Here is a 12,759-nt window from a genome sequence, read left to right as displayed (position 1 = left end):
AAGCTCCCGAAGGTGCCAGAGATGGCCGTGCCCGAGGTGCGGCTCCCTGACGTGCAGCTGCCGAAAGTCCCTGAGATGAAGCTCCCTGAGATGAAGCTCCCTGAGATGAAGCTCCCGAAGGTGCCAGAGATGGCCGTGCCAGATGTGCAACTCCCAGAGGTAGGCCTCCCCAAAGTGTCAGAGATGAAGCTCCCGAAGGTGCCGGAGATGGCTGTCCCCGAGGTGCGGCTCCCCGACGTGCAGCTGCCGAAAGTCCCTGAGATGAAGCTCCCCGAGATGAAGCTCCCTGAGATGAAACTGCCAGAGATAAAACTCCCCAAGGTGCCCGAGATGGCTGTGCCCGATGTCCACCTCCCGGAGGTGCAGCTGCCAAAGGTGTCAGAGATTCGACTGCCAGAAATGCAGGTGCCCAAGGTCCCAGAGGTACATCTTCCGAAGGCGCCCGAGGTGAAGCTGTCCAAGGCTCCGGAGGTGCAGCTAAAAGCCGAACAGGCAGAGGGGATGGAATTTGGCTTTAAGATGCCCAAGATGACCATGCCCAAGCTAGGGAGGGCAGAGTCTCCATCACGAAGCAAGGCAGGCGAGGCAGGGGCTGAGGTCTCTGGGAAGCGGGTGACACTGCCCTGTCTGCAGCCAGAGGTAGGTCCCGAGGCTCGTGTGGGCGTCCCCACTCTCACACTGCCCTCCGTGGAGCTAGACCTGCCGAGGGCCCTCAGCCTGGAGGGGCAGGTCCCAGCAGCTGAAGTGGGCAAGGTGGAGCAGGCAGAGGGCCCTGGGGTGGCCACAGGGGTTGGGGAAGTGGCCTTCCGAATGCCCTCTGTTGAAATCGTCACACCACAGTTGCCCACTGTGGAAGTAGAGTCGGGGCGGCTCGAGGTGATGGAGATGAAAGTCAAGCCCTCCTCCAAGTTCTCCCTGCCCAAGTTTGGACTCTCGGGGCCCAAGGTGGCCAAGGCAGAGGCTGAGGGGGCTGGGCGAGCCACCAAGCTGAAGGTGTCCAAGTTCGCCATCTCACTCCCCAAGGCCCGAGTGGGGACTGAGGCTGAAGTGAAAGGGGCAGGGGAGGCAGGCCTGCTGCCTGCCCTCGATCTGTCCATCCCGCAGCTCAGCCTGGACGCCCATCTGCCCACAGGCAAGGTGGAGGTGGCAGGGGCTGACGTCAAGGTCAAGGGGCCGAGGTTTGCCCTGCCCAAGTTTGGGGTCAGGGGCCGGGATGCTGAGGCGGGAGAACTAGCGCCAGGGGTGGCTGAGTTGGAGGGCAAGGGCTGGGGTTGGGATGGGAAGGTGAAGGTGCCCAAGTTGAAGATGCCCTCCTTTGGGCTGGCTCGGGGGAAGGAAGCTGAAATCCAGGGTGGGCGTGTCAGCCCAGGAGAAAAGCCAGAGTCTGTGGCTGGGCAGCTTAAGATCCCTGAGGTGGAGCTGGTCACCCTGGGGGCCCAGGAGGAAGGGAGGGCTGAGGGGGCAGTAGCTGTCAGTGGCATACGGCTCTCAGGCCCCCAAGTGTCTGTGACCAGGCCGGCAGGCACTGAGGGCCAGGAGGGGGTGCTGAGGATGCCCCTGCGTATCTCCCTGCCCCAGGTCGAGCTGTCTGGCTTCAGGGAGGCCGGCCTGGGCACCACCACTGGGCCACAGGTCAAGGGCGCAGCCCCGTCAGTGGAGGGCGCAGCAGGCTACAGGGTCCAGGTGCCTCAGGTGACTCTGTCTCTGCCTGGAACCCAGGTGGCAGGTGGCGAGCTGTTGGTAGGTGAGGGCGTCTTCAAGATGCCCGCTGTGTCGGTGCCCCAGGTTGAGCTGGACGTGGGGCTGGGCCGAGAGGCGCAGGTGAGTGAGGCAGCCACAGGCGAGGGGGGCTTGAGCCTGAAGATGACCACACTGGGGGCCAGAGCTGAGGCTGGGGAAGAGGGGTCTGGAGACCAGTCCCCAGGGGCCGAGCGCACCTTCCACCTCTCACTACCCGACGTCGAGATCTCCCCACCCACCGTGGGCGGCCATGCTGAGTACCAGGTGGCAGAGGGCGACGGGGAGGCCGGACACAAGCTCAAGGTGCGGCTGCCCCGATTTGGCCTGGTTCGGGCCAAGGAGGGCGTTGAAGAGGGTGAGAAGACCAAGAGCCCCAAACTCAGGCTGCCACGAGTGGGCTTCAGCCAGAGCGAGGCAGTCCCTGGGGAGAGCTCCCCCAGCCCCGAGGAGGAAGAGGAGGAGGGTGGCGGGGAAGGGGCCTCTGGGCGCCGAGGCAGAGTCCGGGTCCGCTTGCCCCGTGTGGGCCTGGCCACCCCGTCTAAGGCCTCTCGGGGCCAGGAGGGCGAGGCAGCCCCCAAGTCCCCTGGTGGGGAGAAGTCACCCAAGTTCCGCTTCCCCCGGGTGTCCCTAAGCCCCAAGGCCCGGAGTGGGAGTGGGGACCAGGAAGAGGGTGGATTCCGGGTTCGGCTGCCCAGTGTGGGGTTTTCAGAGACAGGGGCTCCAGGCCCTGCCAGGATGGAGGGGGCTCAGGCTGCTGTCGTCTAAAGCCCCAGAGCAGAGGGAACGTCCCCTCCCATTCCTTATTCCTGCCTCGTTCTTGTTTTGTGTGTGAGATAACTAGCACTAACCCCTCAGAGGGCCGGGAGGTGGCTGACTGACCGGGACCGGGCCAGGGAGGCCTCATGCCTGGCTCACTGGCAGGAGCGCCTGTATCTTGCCGAACCATGTGAATAAAATAATCCAGAGGTAGCCTTGTGTTGGGTTTCTTCTGTGTGTGTGTGTGTGTGTGTGTGTGTGTGTGTGTGGAACAGGGGAAGGTGAAGAGGGTGCAGGGAAAGAGGTCCCTAAGGAGGAGGCCTGCTGGAGCCTGGCCTGAGGAGGGCCTCTGTTGGCAGACACCGGGCCACCCCAGGTCTGAAGAGAGTCAGGAAAGATTAGCAGTGGGTCCTGCCCTAGCCATTCAGAACTCCCCAGGGCCTCTGAGCCAGATCCCTAGGCTGAGGCCTCTCCCACCAGGACCTCCCTGGGGGGCCCTGAGAGAGCAGCACAATTGCTACGCATGTGCCCTCTGCTGGCCACCTTCTCCTCGACAAGGCCACCTCCACATCCCCAGGATTGCTTTCCTGTCTGGCTGGTTTGACTGCCCCATCCCGCCCGGCCCCACCCAGGAAGGCCCCTCCTGGTCCCTCTCCAGGCTCCAGTCCTCTTAGGACTAGGTCCCAGCATCTGCAGCTCCCATCAGGGCTGGCTGCGCCTTGGCTCCCAGGGACCCATCCCCACGCAGGTCCTAAGCCCCCGCCAAGGAGCTCCAGACTCCCCCGCATCTCTCTGCGGTGGCCCAGGCTGGGACAAGAAGATACTCTGTCCAGTCCCAAGTGTCCCCCTGACGCCCCAGTATCCATCTGTCTGCTCTCCTTACATCCAGCCGTGCCCTTGAGTTGTCACACACCACTGGCTTACTCTAGTATCTTCTCCATTAAAGCTGACCTCCCCTGGGTCACCACCTGGTCACGTGCTTTCTCTTCATCCCCACCAGACATGGCAGGAGTGACTTATACCTCTGGCGCACACTCTTTGCCCAGCCCTCCCCTCCCCCCACTTGGTGTTTCCCTCCCACTACGGCTGACCTGTCAGTGTCTATGGTGACTTCTCTATGGCCATGCTGAGGGCTTCCTCTGTCTCCCTTGTCCTGACTTCTCAGGGTCCCTTTCTCCTTTCTGAACACTCTCTTCTCTCTTCCCCACTCCTCTCTCTCCTCATGCCCGTTGGGCCCTCAGGACTCTTGTGAGGCCCTCAGCCACCTCCACCCCGTCCCCAGGCCATGTCACCCTCCCTGTGGTCCACATGGGAACCTAGTGTTCCTTGAGTGCCCCCGCTGGACGTGGCAGTGGTTCGGAGCTTGGGTCTAGAGTCAGACTGCTTGGGGTCAAAGCCTGTTGCCAGCACCCAACTGGGTGGCCTTCGGCATTTTGTTCAACTTCTTTGCGTCTTTTCTCTTCCATAAATATTGCTATTGAAATGTATGTGTAAGGACGGGTTAAGGCTTCTAAAGCACTCCAGATTTGTCTAACCTGACATCAGCATCTGCTCCCCTAAGGTGTTCCTTATCCATGTCCCTGTTCCAGGGACCATCCCTGAGCCCTGGGCCTTGTTCTGGATGGTTCCCTCGCCCCCACCAAACTATCAGTCCTATAGCCTGCCCTCCTGGCCGCCAGTCTCATACACCAGCCTCCCCACCGCACGCCCTGCTCCAGGGTCCAGGCCTCCACTCTTGTCCCCTCTGATCCACTCTTATTTGCTCGATAGCTTTCTGACATTTAAATCTGACCCTGTACTTTCTTGCTCAGAGCCCTTCTGTGGCTCCCCAGGGCCCTCAGACAGATGAGTCCAAACTCCTTTGCCTGGCATTCAAGACCTTTTACCAGCTGGCCTGGCTTGAGCCGCACCCCTCCCCCCATGGCATCCACGGGTAGGGGCAGGTGTTTGCTCACATGGGGACACACACACACGCACACATCCCCCAAGCTCTTCACCTCTGTTTAGGAATGTCCCAGTTCCTCCTGCCAGAGGTCGGGATTGGACTTCCTTCTCTGTCGACCCTTCACCTGGCCAGCCCCTCCAGGATTCCGACGCTGGGGTGGGGGAGGGGGCTCCACCGGCCACCCCACCCCCCATTCCAGCCTGGGGCTCAGGTCTCCAACAACAGAACCAGAGCCACTCAGCAACACTGGAACCCATTCGGGGGGGCCTGGGGCCCCTCGTCCCAAGCCAGGAGGGCTTCGGGGGAGGGGTGTGGCCCCTGGCGGACTGGCAGTGTGGCCCAGGGGGCTGGGGGGTGCCAGGGAGGTGGGCGTGAACCTCGAAGTGGGAGGCACGAGTGCGATTCTCTTTCCCCCGTTGGGGGGGCCTCGGAGCCGGTGGCGGGCCGGAAGCCTTCGAAGGCAGAGCCTGTGGGGCGGGGGCAGTGGCAGGGCTGCACCTGGGGGCTGGGGCACCATGGCCACCATCCAGTCTGAGACCGACTGCTATGACATCATTGAGGTGCTGGGCAAGGGCACCTTCGGGGAGGTGGCCAAGGGCTGGCGGCGAAGCACGGGGGAGATGGTGGCCATCAAGATCCTCAAGAATGACGCCTACCGCAATCGCATCATCAAGAACGAGCTGAAGCTGCTGCGGTGTATGCGGGGCCTGGACCCCGAGGAGGCCCACGTCATCCGCTTCCTCGAGTTCTTCCATGATGCCCTCAAGTTCTACCTGGTCTTCGAGCTGCTGGAGCAAAACCTGTTCGAATTCCAGAAGGAGAACAACTTCGCACCCCTGCCTGCCCGCCACATCCGCACAGTTACCCTGCAGGTGCTCAGAGCCCTGGCCCGACTCAAGGAGCTGGCGATCATCCATGCCGATCTCAAGCCCGAGAACATCATGCTGGTGGACCAGACCCGCTGCCCCTTCAGGGTCAAGGTGAGTGGGGCAGCCCCAGTATGGCCACATCCCTCCTCCTCATCTTCTCTGAGCTTCCCCCAGCCCTGGACACTCTCCTGTCGCTAAGGTCTCCCGTGTCCCCCACTCCCAACCTTGAGTGTCTCCCTTCCCTGCCCATGATCCTTTCCCCACCTCCTGCCCCTAAAATCCTCCCCACCTCCTTGTCCCAATTCTGACATCCTCTCTGTCCCAGACCCGAGACCTGACCTGACCTTCTCCAATTCATAGTCCAGCTCCTCTGGCCTGGTCCTGTCTATGTGGGGCTGACATTCTGGAGGGGGGGGGGGACATAGTTGCTAAGATAAATGAGTCAAATGTGGTATGTGAATGAGAAGGAGAAAAGATAAAGCATAGAGGAGGAGGATGTGGGTGGGGTGTTGATTGGGGGTGGCAGTGGTGACCGAAATTGTAGACATGGCAGTCAGGGAGACCTCGTTAAGATGACATTTGAGGAAGGTCCCAAAGGAGGGAGGTAGTCATGTAGACATCTGGGGAAAAGCATCTGGGGAGAAGGAAGAGTTCATGCAAAGGCCCTGAGGTAGGAGTGATCTGAGTATATGTGTTTGAGAAGCACCCAGGAGGCCAGGGTGAGAAGAGAGAGGAATGGGACCAGGGAGGTGACAGGCTGGGACACACAGGGCCTCAAGGGCCACAATGAGGACTGGTTTTATTCCATGTAAGATGGGGCCACAGGACGATTCTGAGCAGAGAGAGATCATGATTCGGCTCAGGTGTTGCCAGGGTCCCTCTGGCTGCGTGAGAGCAACAGCCTGTGAGGGTCAGGAGCAGGAGGGCAGTGAGGGGTGGCTGCTCCCCGCCAAGTGGGAAGCCCGGATGCGGGGATGGAGTCAGGATAGTGGGAGGAAGGGACACAGTGGGTTCTAGGTAGGTATAGGATTTGCTGACTAATCTTATGTGAGGTATAAGAGAGGACTTGATTGGAGAGGAGAGCCTGATGGCCCGAGCGACTGGAAGGATGGAGGCGCCATTCTTTGTCACAGGCAGTTTGTTCATTAACAAATATTTCCTGGGGACTCCGGCTGGCTCAGATGGTTAAGCGTCTGCCTTGGGCTCAGATCATAATCTCCAGGTCCTGGGATGGAGCCCCATGTTGGGGGGGGGGGGGTCTTGGCTCAGCGGGGAGCCTGCTTCTCCCTCTGCCTCTACTGCTCCCCCTGCTGGCTCTCTTTGTCTCTGTCTCCCTCTCATATGAATACGTAAAATCATTTTTTTAAAAAAGATTTTATTTATTTATTTGACAGACAGAGATCACAAGTAGGCAGAGAGGCAGGCAGAGAGAGAGGGGGGAAGCAGGCTCCCCACTGAGCAGAGAGCCCAACACGAGGCTCAATCCCAAGACCCTGGGATCATGACCTGAGCTGAAGGCAGAGGTTTTAACTCACTGAGGCACCCAGGCACCCCTGAATACATAAAAATCTTTAAACAAAAACCAAACACTTACTGACCTCCTCTGGACCTGACCCAGGACCTGACCCTGTGTTGGGCACACGGAAGCACCTCTTATGCATGTCACAAGCTCCCTGGGCTCCCCCAACCAGCCCCAGCTCCTCTGCCCTGGACCCCCACCTGTGTCCCCCATCCCAGCCCTGGCCCCTCTGTCCACTTCTGAGCTTGTCACTGTCTGGTGAAGGGTCTGGACCAGGAGCGGGCGGGGCTGTGAAGGCAGGACCAGGTCAGTTGTGGCCACTACGGTGTCCTCGGCATCTCCCGGCACAGTGCAGGGGAGGAGTCAATGCGAAATGAAAGTCAGAGTCACAGGGAGAGAGGCAGGCAGGAAAAGGCAGATCATTTTGTCCTAGGAAATGGAAGGACAGAGCCCCAAGGAAGGAAAGACTCCCACAAACACAGCAGAAGGCAGACAGGATGCATCCACAGCACCTGGCCGGCATTGGCCCTCCTTCCTGTGTCTGTGGAACAGATGAATCGGAATGGATCCCATGGCCGCCAAGTGCCCCAGGGCTCTCACGCTCTCAGATTCAGGCCTTTGCCGCCCACACTCAGAGTGCAGGTTAATAACCCTCCCACCATCCCACCTTCTGCAGACAGAACACGAGGATGGCTGAATGAAAAGCAGAGAAACTCAGAGGGGGAAACTGAGGAAGGGGTCCCGAGAGTCTTGGAGATTCAGAGTGAAAGTGGCACAGGGCGCCTCCCAGCGGCATCAGGAGAGAAAGATTTTCAGCCTTCCCCTCCGGGTGCCTGATGATGAAGACGGAAGAGGGTGGGGCTTCCAGGAGGTGTCTTCCCAGCAGGAGACATCGAGGTAGAGACACAGAGAGATGAGAGACACCAGGAACAGACAAGCAATGAAGAGGCAAAGAAAGAAAGAGAGCGATACAAAAAAGAGGTGGAAGGAAAGAGCATGCCAGGGACATAAGCCCCCTCATTCATTCATTCATTCTCTCCTGACTGCGCCCCTAACTGTGTGCTGGGCACTGTTCTAGGCACCTAGGGATGCAACAGTGAACTGACAAAATCCCCAGACTGGCGTCCTAGCTGGGTAGAGAGACAATGAACTTGACTGAATGGTAAAACATACAGGATGTGAAATGGTGTTAGGAGTTCTGGAGAAAAATGGGAGCCTGTGTGGCTCCATGGGTTACGCCTCTGCCTTCGGCTCAGGTTATGACCTCAAGGTCCTGGGATCGAGCCCTGTGTCAGGCTCTCTGCTGGGCTCTGCTCGGCGGGGAGCCTGCTTCCCCCTCTTCCTCTTCCTGCCTCTCTGCTTATTTGTGATCTATCTCTCTCTGTCAAATAAATAAAGTCTTAAAAAAAAAAGTACTGGAGAAAAGCAGGGATCCAGGAAGGGGGATAGGAACCGTGGGGGATGGTGTTTTTTAATAGGATGGCCAGGGGAGGTCTCACGGAGTTGATTTTTGAGACCTGAGATGAGGGACCCATGTGGACACCTGGGGGAAGAGATGCCAGGCAGAGGGAACAGCTAGTGCAAAGGCCCTGCGCTAGGAATGCATCTGTCTTGTTCAAGGGACAGTGAGACACCTGTGCTAGAGGGGAAGCAGGAGGAGCTGAAGCCAGAGAGGTGATGGGTGATGGCCAGATTGCTCGAGCCTTGGGGGCCACCTTGGGAAAATTGACTTTTATCATAGGATGATAAAGCCATGGGGGGATTCTGAGCAGGGGAAGGATGTGATCAGACTCAGGCACTCACAGGATCCCTCAGTGAAGTGCATATGACCAGTGAACTGGGGTTCAGAGGGGAGGAGCAGGGAGCCCATCGAGGAGGCCCCCACATCGGCCTCAGTGGGAGATGCCCCAGGACAGGGTGGCGTGGGGTCGGGGGGAGCCAAGGCTGGGGATGGGGAGGCTGCCCAGTCTGAATCCGTTCAGAAGGTGGAGCCGACAAGATTTGCTGATGGACAAGGTGTGGAGTGAAAGACGAAGAGAGGGGTCCTAAAGGCATACGTTCTAGAGGTTAGAAACAGAGAGACAAACACACAAAACCAGAGACAGAGACGAACAAAGACAGTGACATAAACAAGAGATAAGGACTCACAGACACAGCAACAGTCAGAAGGCAGGGGCAGAAAGACACTGGTCAGAGCCACAGGGGAGACCTTGATCGGTCGTCCCCGGCCCCTCCCCCAACCCCCACCGCCGGCAGGTGATCGACTTCGGCTCAGCCAGCATTTTCAGCGAGGTGCGCTATGTCAAAGAGCCATATATCCAGTCGCGCTTCTACCGGGCCCCCGAGATCCTGCTAGGGCTGCCCTTCTGCGAGAAGGTGGATGTGTGGTCCCTGGGCTGCGTCATGGCCGAGCTGCACCTGGGCTGGCCCCTCTACCCAGGCAACAACGAGTACGACCAGGTGCGCTACATCTGTGAGACCCAGGGCTTGCCCAAGCCCCACCTGCTGCATGCCGCTCGCAAGGCGCACCACTTCTTTAAGCGCAACCCACACCCTGATGCCAGCAACCCCTGGCAGCTCAAGTCCTCTGCCGACTACCTGGCTGAGACCAAGGTAGGCTGAGGTGGGTGGGGGAGGGGGGGAGGGTGTGGGGCAGGCAGGGTGAGGGCTGGTCATGTGGGGTCTGCTTCATCGAGAAAAATAATCTGGGCTAGACCTCAGAGAAGACTTGGAGATTAGAGGGTCGGCTCAAATCACAGCAAGTGACAGCAAGAGAGATGTGGGTAAGACCCAAGATGGCACTGGAAGTATATGGCGGCTGCTCTGAGTTTCCCGGCAAAAGGGGGTCGACAAGCTAGTGTAGCAAGCCGGTTGGACCACCCGGAGGCCTGGCTGGCTGGGCTTGGTGGTGTGGCACCCAGCAGCAGGAAGGATCTGGATTTGACTCCAAGGAGGGACTAGAGGTTGAGGGCTGGTGGCTGGTTGGGGCTGCACCCATGGCTCTGGAGAGGACTGGAGGTCTGAGGGAGAAGTGAAACTTGGCTCAGTGAGACTCTGGGTGAGATGGCAGGAAGACCAAAGGGCCCACTCTGGTAGGTTTCCTGCAGCAGCAGGAGGCTGCTGGGTCAGATGAGAGGGGTTCTGGCCATAGGGAGTGGGTGTGGCCCTCCCCACAGCAAAAGAGCTCCAGGTCAGATCCTGGGCAGAACTGGAAGTCTAGGTTTGGGTGTGTGGGCTTCACAGCTGCAAGAGAGTCCTGGACAAGACTGGAGGGCAGACTGGAAGCTGGGGCTGGGGATGGCGTGGTCATATGTGGGCCCCACAGCAGGACCCCGAGGCCCCGGACTCAGTGTCAGCCCCATGCCCACCCCCACCGTGTCCCAGCAGGTGCGCCCCCTGGAGCGCCGCAAGTACATGCTCAAGTCACTGGACCAGATCGAGACCGTGAATGGCGGCGGAGCAGCCAGCCGGCTGACCTTCCCGGACCGCGAGGCGCTGGCGGAGCTCGCCGACCTCAAGAGCATGGTGGAGCTGATCAAACGCATGCTGACGTGGGAGTCGCACGAGCGCATCAGCCCCAGCGCCGCCCTGCGTCACCCCTTCGTGTCCATGCAGCAGCTGCGCAGCGCCCACGAGACCACCCGCTACTACCAGCTCTCGCTGCGCGGCTGCCGCCTCTCGCTGCAGGTGGAGGGCAAGTCGCCCACGCCCGGCGTGGCAGCCGTGGAGGACGGGCCCCCGTACTACCGGCTGGCCGAGGAGGAGGAGGCCATGGGCATAGGCAGCGTGGTGGGCAGCGGGCCCTTCTTCTGCGAGGAGAAGGCACCGGGCATGCAGAGGGCCATCGATCAGCTGGACGACCTGAGTCTGCAGGAGGTGGGACGCGGGCTTTGGGGCGAGACCCGAGCCGACGCGGTTCCTGACATGCTGGCCCCACTCAAGGCGGCCGCCACTGGCCGCCGGGTGCCCGACTCGGGCCCCGAGCCCATCCTGGCTTTCTACGGCAGCCGCCTGGCGGGTCGCCACAAGGCCCGCAAGCCATCCGCAAGCTCCAAGTCTGACTCCAACTTCAGCAACCTCATCCGGCTGAGCCAGGCCTCCCCCGAGGACGAGGGACCGTGCCGGGGCAGCGGCTGGGCCGAAGGAGAGCGCCGCGGGGCCTCGGCCGAGCCACCCAGCCTCCCACAGCGGGATGGGGATGGACCAGACGTCAAGGATATGACCATGGATGCTGATGTAAGCCCAGTGGGCTTGTAGGGTGTGGGTGGTTCTGGGATCAGGGCCTCCCCGAGCTCCAGGATGGCAGGGACAGGCTGCAGCTGGCTCAGGGTTCAACACATACGAGTCCGCTCTCAGGATGTGACAAGGTTCGGCAAACACTAATCCACACTCAGAATATGATTAGGATTTGCTATGGCTCAACATATAGTAACCTGTACTCAGGATGTGACATTCAGCACATACTTACCCACCCTTACAAGGTGTTGAGGCTCAGCACACACTGATCACTTCAGGGTAGAAGGCTCAGCACACACTAACCCACATTCAAGATAGAAGGCTCAGCACACACTAACCCATATTCAGGATAGAAGGTTCAGCACACACTAATCCACCTTCCTGATGTATAGAAAGTCAGAATGCATTAATCCCCCTATGGGAAGTGATAAAGGCTCAGCACTCAAAACAAGGCCTTAGCAGGGGCTTACCCACCCCAAGAAGAAATGACAAAGCCTCAGAGACCCTAATAGTACCTCAGAACACATTAAGGTTTCTGCACACACTGTTTGAGCCCCTAAGTTGCATTTGGGATCTACAAAATCGCCCTGGGGAAGTGACAAGGGTTCAGCTGGGACTGGAGAAGAGTCCAGGAGGGGCAGGCTGGTGGTTCCCAGGGTCGGGGGCTCCTTGGCTGATGGTCCTTTCTTCTTCCTAACAGAGGCCAGGCCCTGAGCTCTTTGACCCCAGCAGCTGCCCTGGGGAATGGCTGAATGAGCCAGACTGGACCCTGGAGGGTGTCAGGGGGCCACGGGCTCAGGGGCTCCCAGCCCGCCACGCTCACCTGCATGGTCCCTCCCGGACCACCAGCTTTCTGCAGCACGTCAGTGGGCACCACTGATGGTGACCCCACCTCTGCCCATCACTGGGGGCTGTGCTAGTGGGGCTGGCATCCCCTCCTGAGAAGCCATTTCCTGAACCCACAAATTATTCTTACAGAAAGATAGTTATCCAGAAATCCCCCAATACCCTCGCCCGAGGTGCATGCCAGCACATACCCCCTGAACACAGGAGGGCCTTGGGGTCTGGCCCGTCGCCTCCCCCTCCCCCCCCGGGCCAAAGGGACACAGGAAGGGGGCTGCCCCCGCTGGCCCTGAGCATGCCCTCGGCCCTGCTGCCCTTGCCCATTTCAATAAAGAACTGTTCAGCAGCCCTGCCTGAGGCCTGGACTGGAGCTGGGGTGGGGTTCGGGTTGGCCGCCCAGGGCCCTGCTCTCTGATGCTGCGCCCCATTGGCCCCTGGCTCAGGATGGAGGCTGGGCTGCCATCGCACTGAGGGACAGGCTGACCCATCCCCTGAATATGCTAAGCATTTGGCACGTGAGGATCCGTCCTCAGAACGTTCCTGGTGTTCAGCAGGTGCCAATCCGAGCTTGCCCAATGCCAAGGTCTCATCTGTCGACCTGCCCTTGCCACGTGTATAGGCTTGGCATGCCCATACTGCTGCTTGGGTCATGGCTACGTGTAAATTCCCATGGCGGCCATCAGTTTATGCTTGGTGCACCCTGAGGTGTTTGGACCTGCGAGGCCACCCTTGGGAGCCAGTGATGGTCTGGCGTGTCCCCATCTGGGAACGTGCCAAGTGTGTGGTGCTCGCTACCCTGTGCTGGCTGTGTGAGGCTCAGCTCATGCCAGGCCATGTGGTCACACGCTACA

At 59.8% G+C, this 12,759-nt stretch overlaps 2 protein-coding genes across 2 annotated transcripts in view; both read left to right on the top strand.

The window, feature by feature from the left end:
* The window catches only part of PRX (periaxin), a 14,008-nt gene extending 11,299 nt beyond the window's left edge, over positions 1 to 2,709 (top strand). The window contains 1 exon segment of the mRNA XM_032841719.1: positions 1 to 2,709. This exon segment is cut by the window's left edge and continues 10 nt beyond it. Coding sequence (XP_032697610.1) covers positions 1 to 2,505 — 2,505 coding nt within the window. The 3' untranslated portion in view covers positions 2,506 to 2,709.
* A 1,912-nt stretch (positions 2,710 to 4,621) lies between these two features.
* On the top strand, positions 4,622 to 12,274 carry HIPK4 (homeodomain interacting protein kinase 4). Its single transcript, XM_032842000.1, has 4 exons — positions 4,622 to 5,421; positions 9,086 to 9,442; positions 10,217 to 11,065; positions 11,766 to 12,274. The coding sequence occupies exons 1-4, from the start codon at positions 4,957 to 4,959 to the stop codon at positions 11,943 to 11,945; spliced, it is 1,851 nt and encodes a 616-aa protein (XP_032697891.1). The 5' UTR covers positions 4,622 to 4,956; the 3' UTR covers positions 11,946 to 12,274.
* The last annotated feature ends 485 nt before the right edge of the window (positions 12,275 to 12,759 follow it).

Source organism: Lontra canadensis, unplaced genomic scaffold (assembly GCF_010015895.1).
Source record: "Lontra canadensis isolate GAN:19392208 unplaced genomic scaffold, GSC_riverotter_1.0 scaffold125, whole genome shotgun sequence".
NCBI lineage: Eukaryota > Metazoa > Chordata > Mammalia > Carnivora > Mustelidae > Lontra > Lontra canadensis.
Note: the sequence above shows the minus strand (reverse complement) of the source record. Positions and strands in the feature narration are given on the sequence as shown.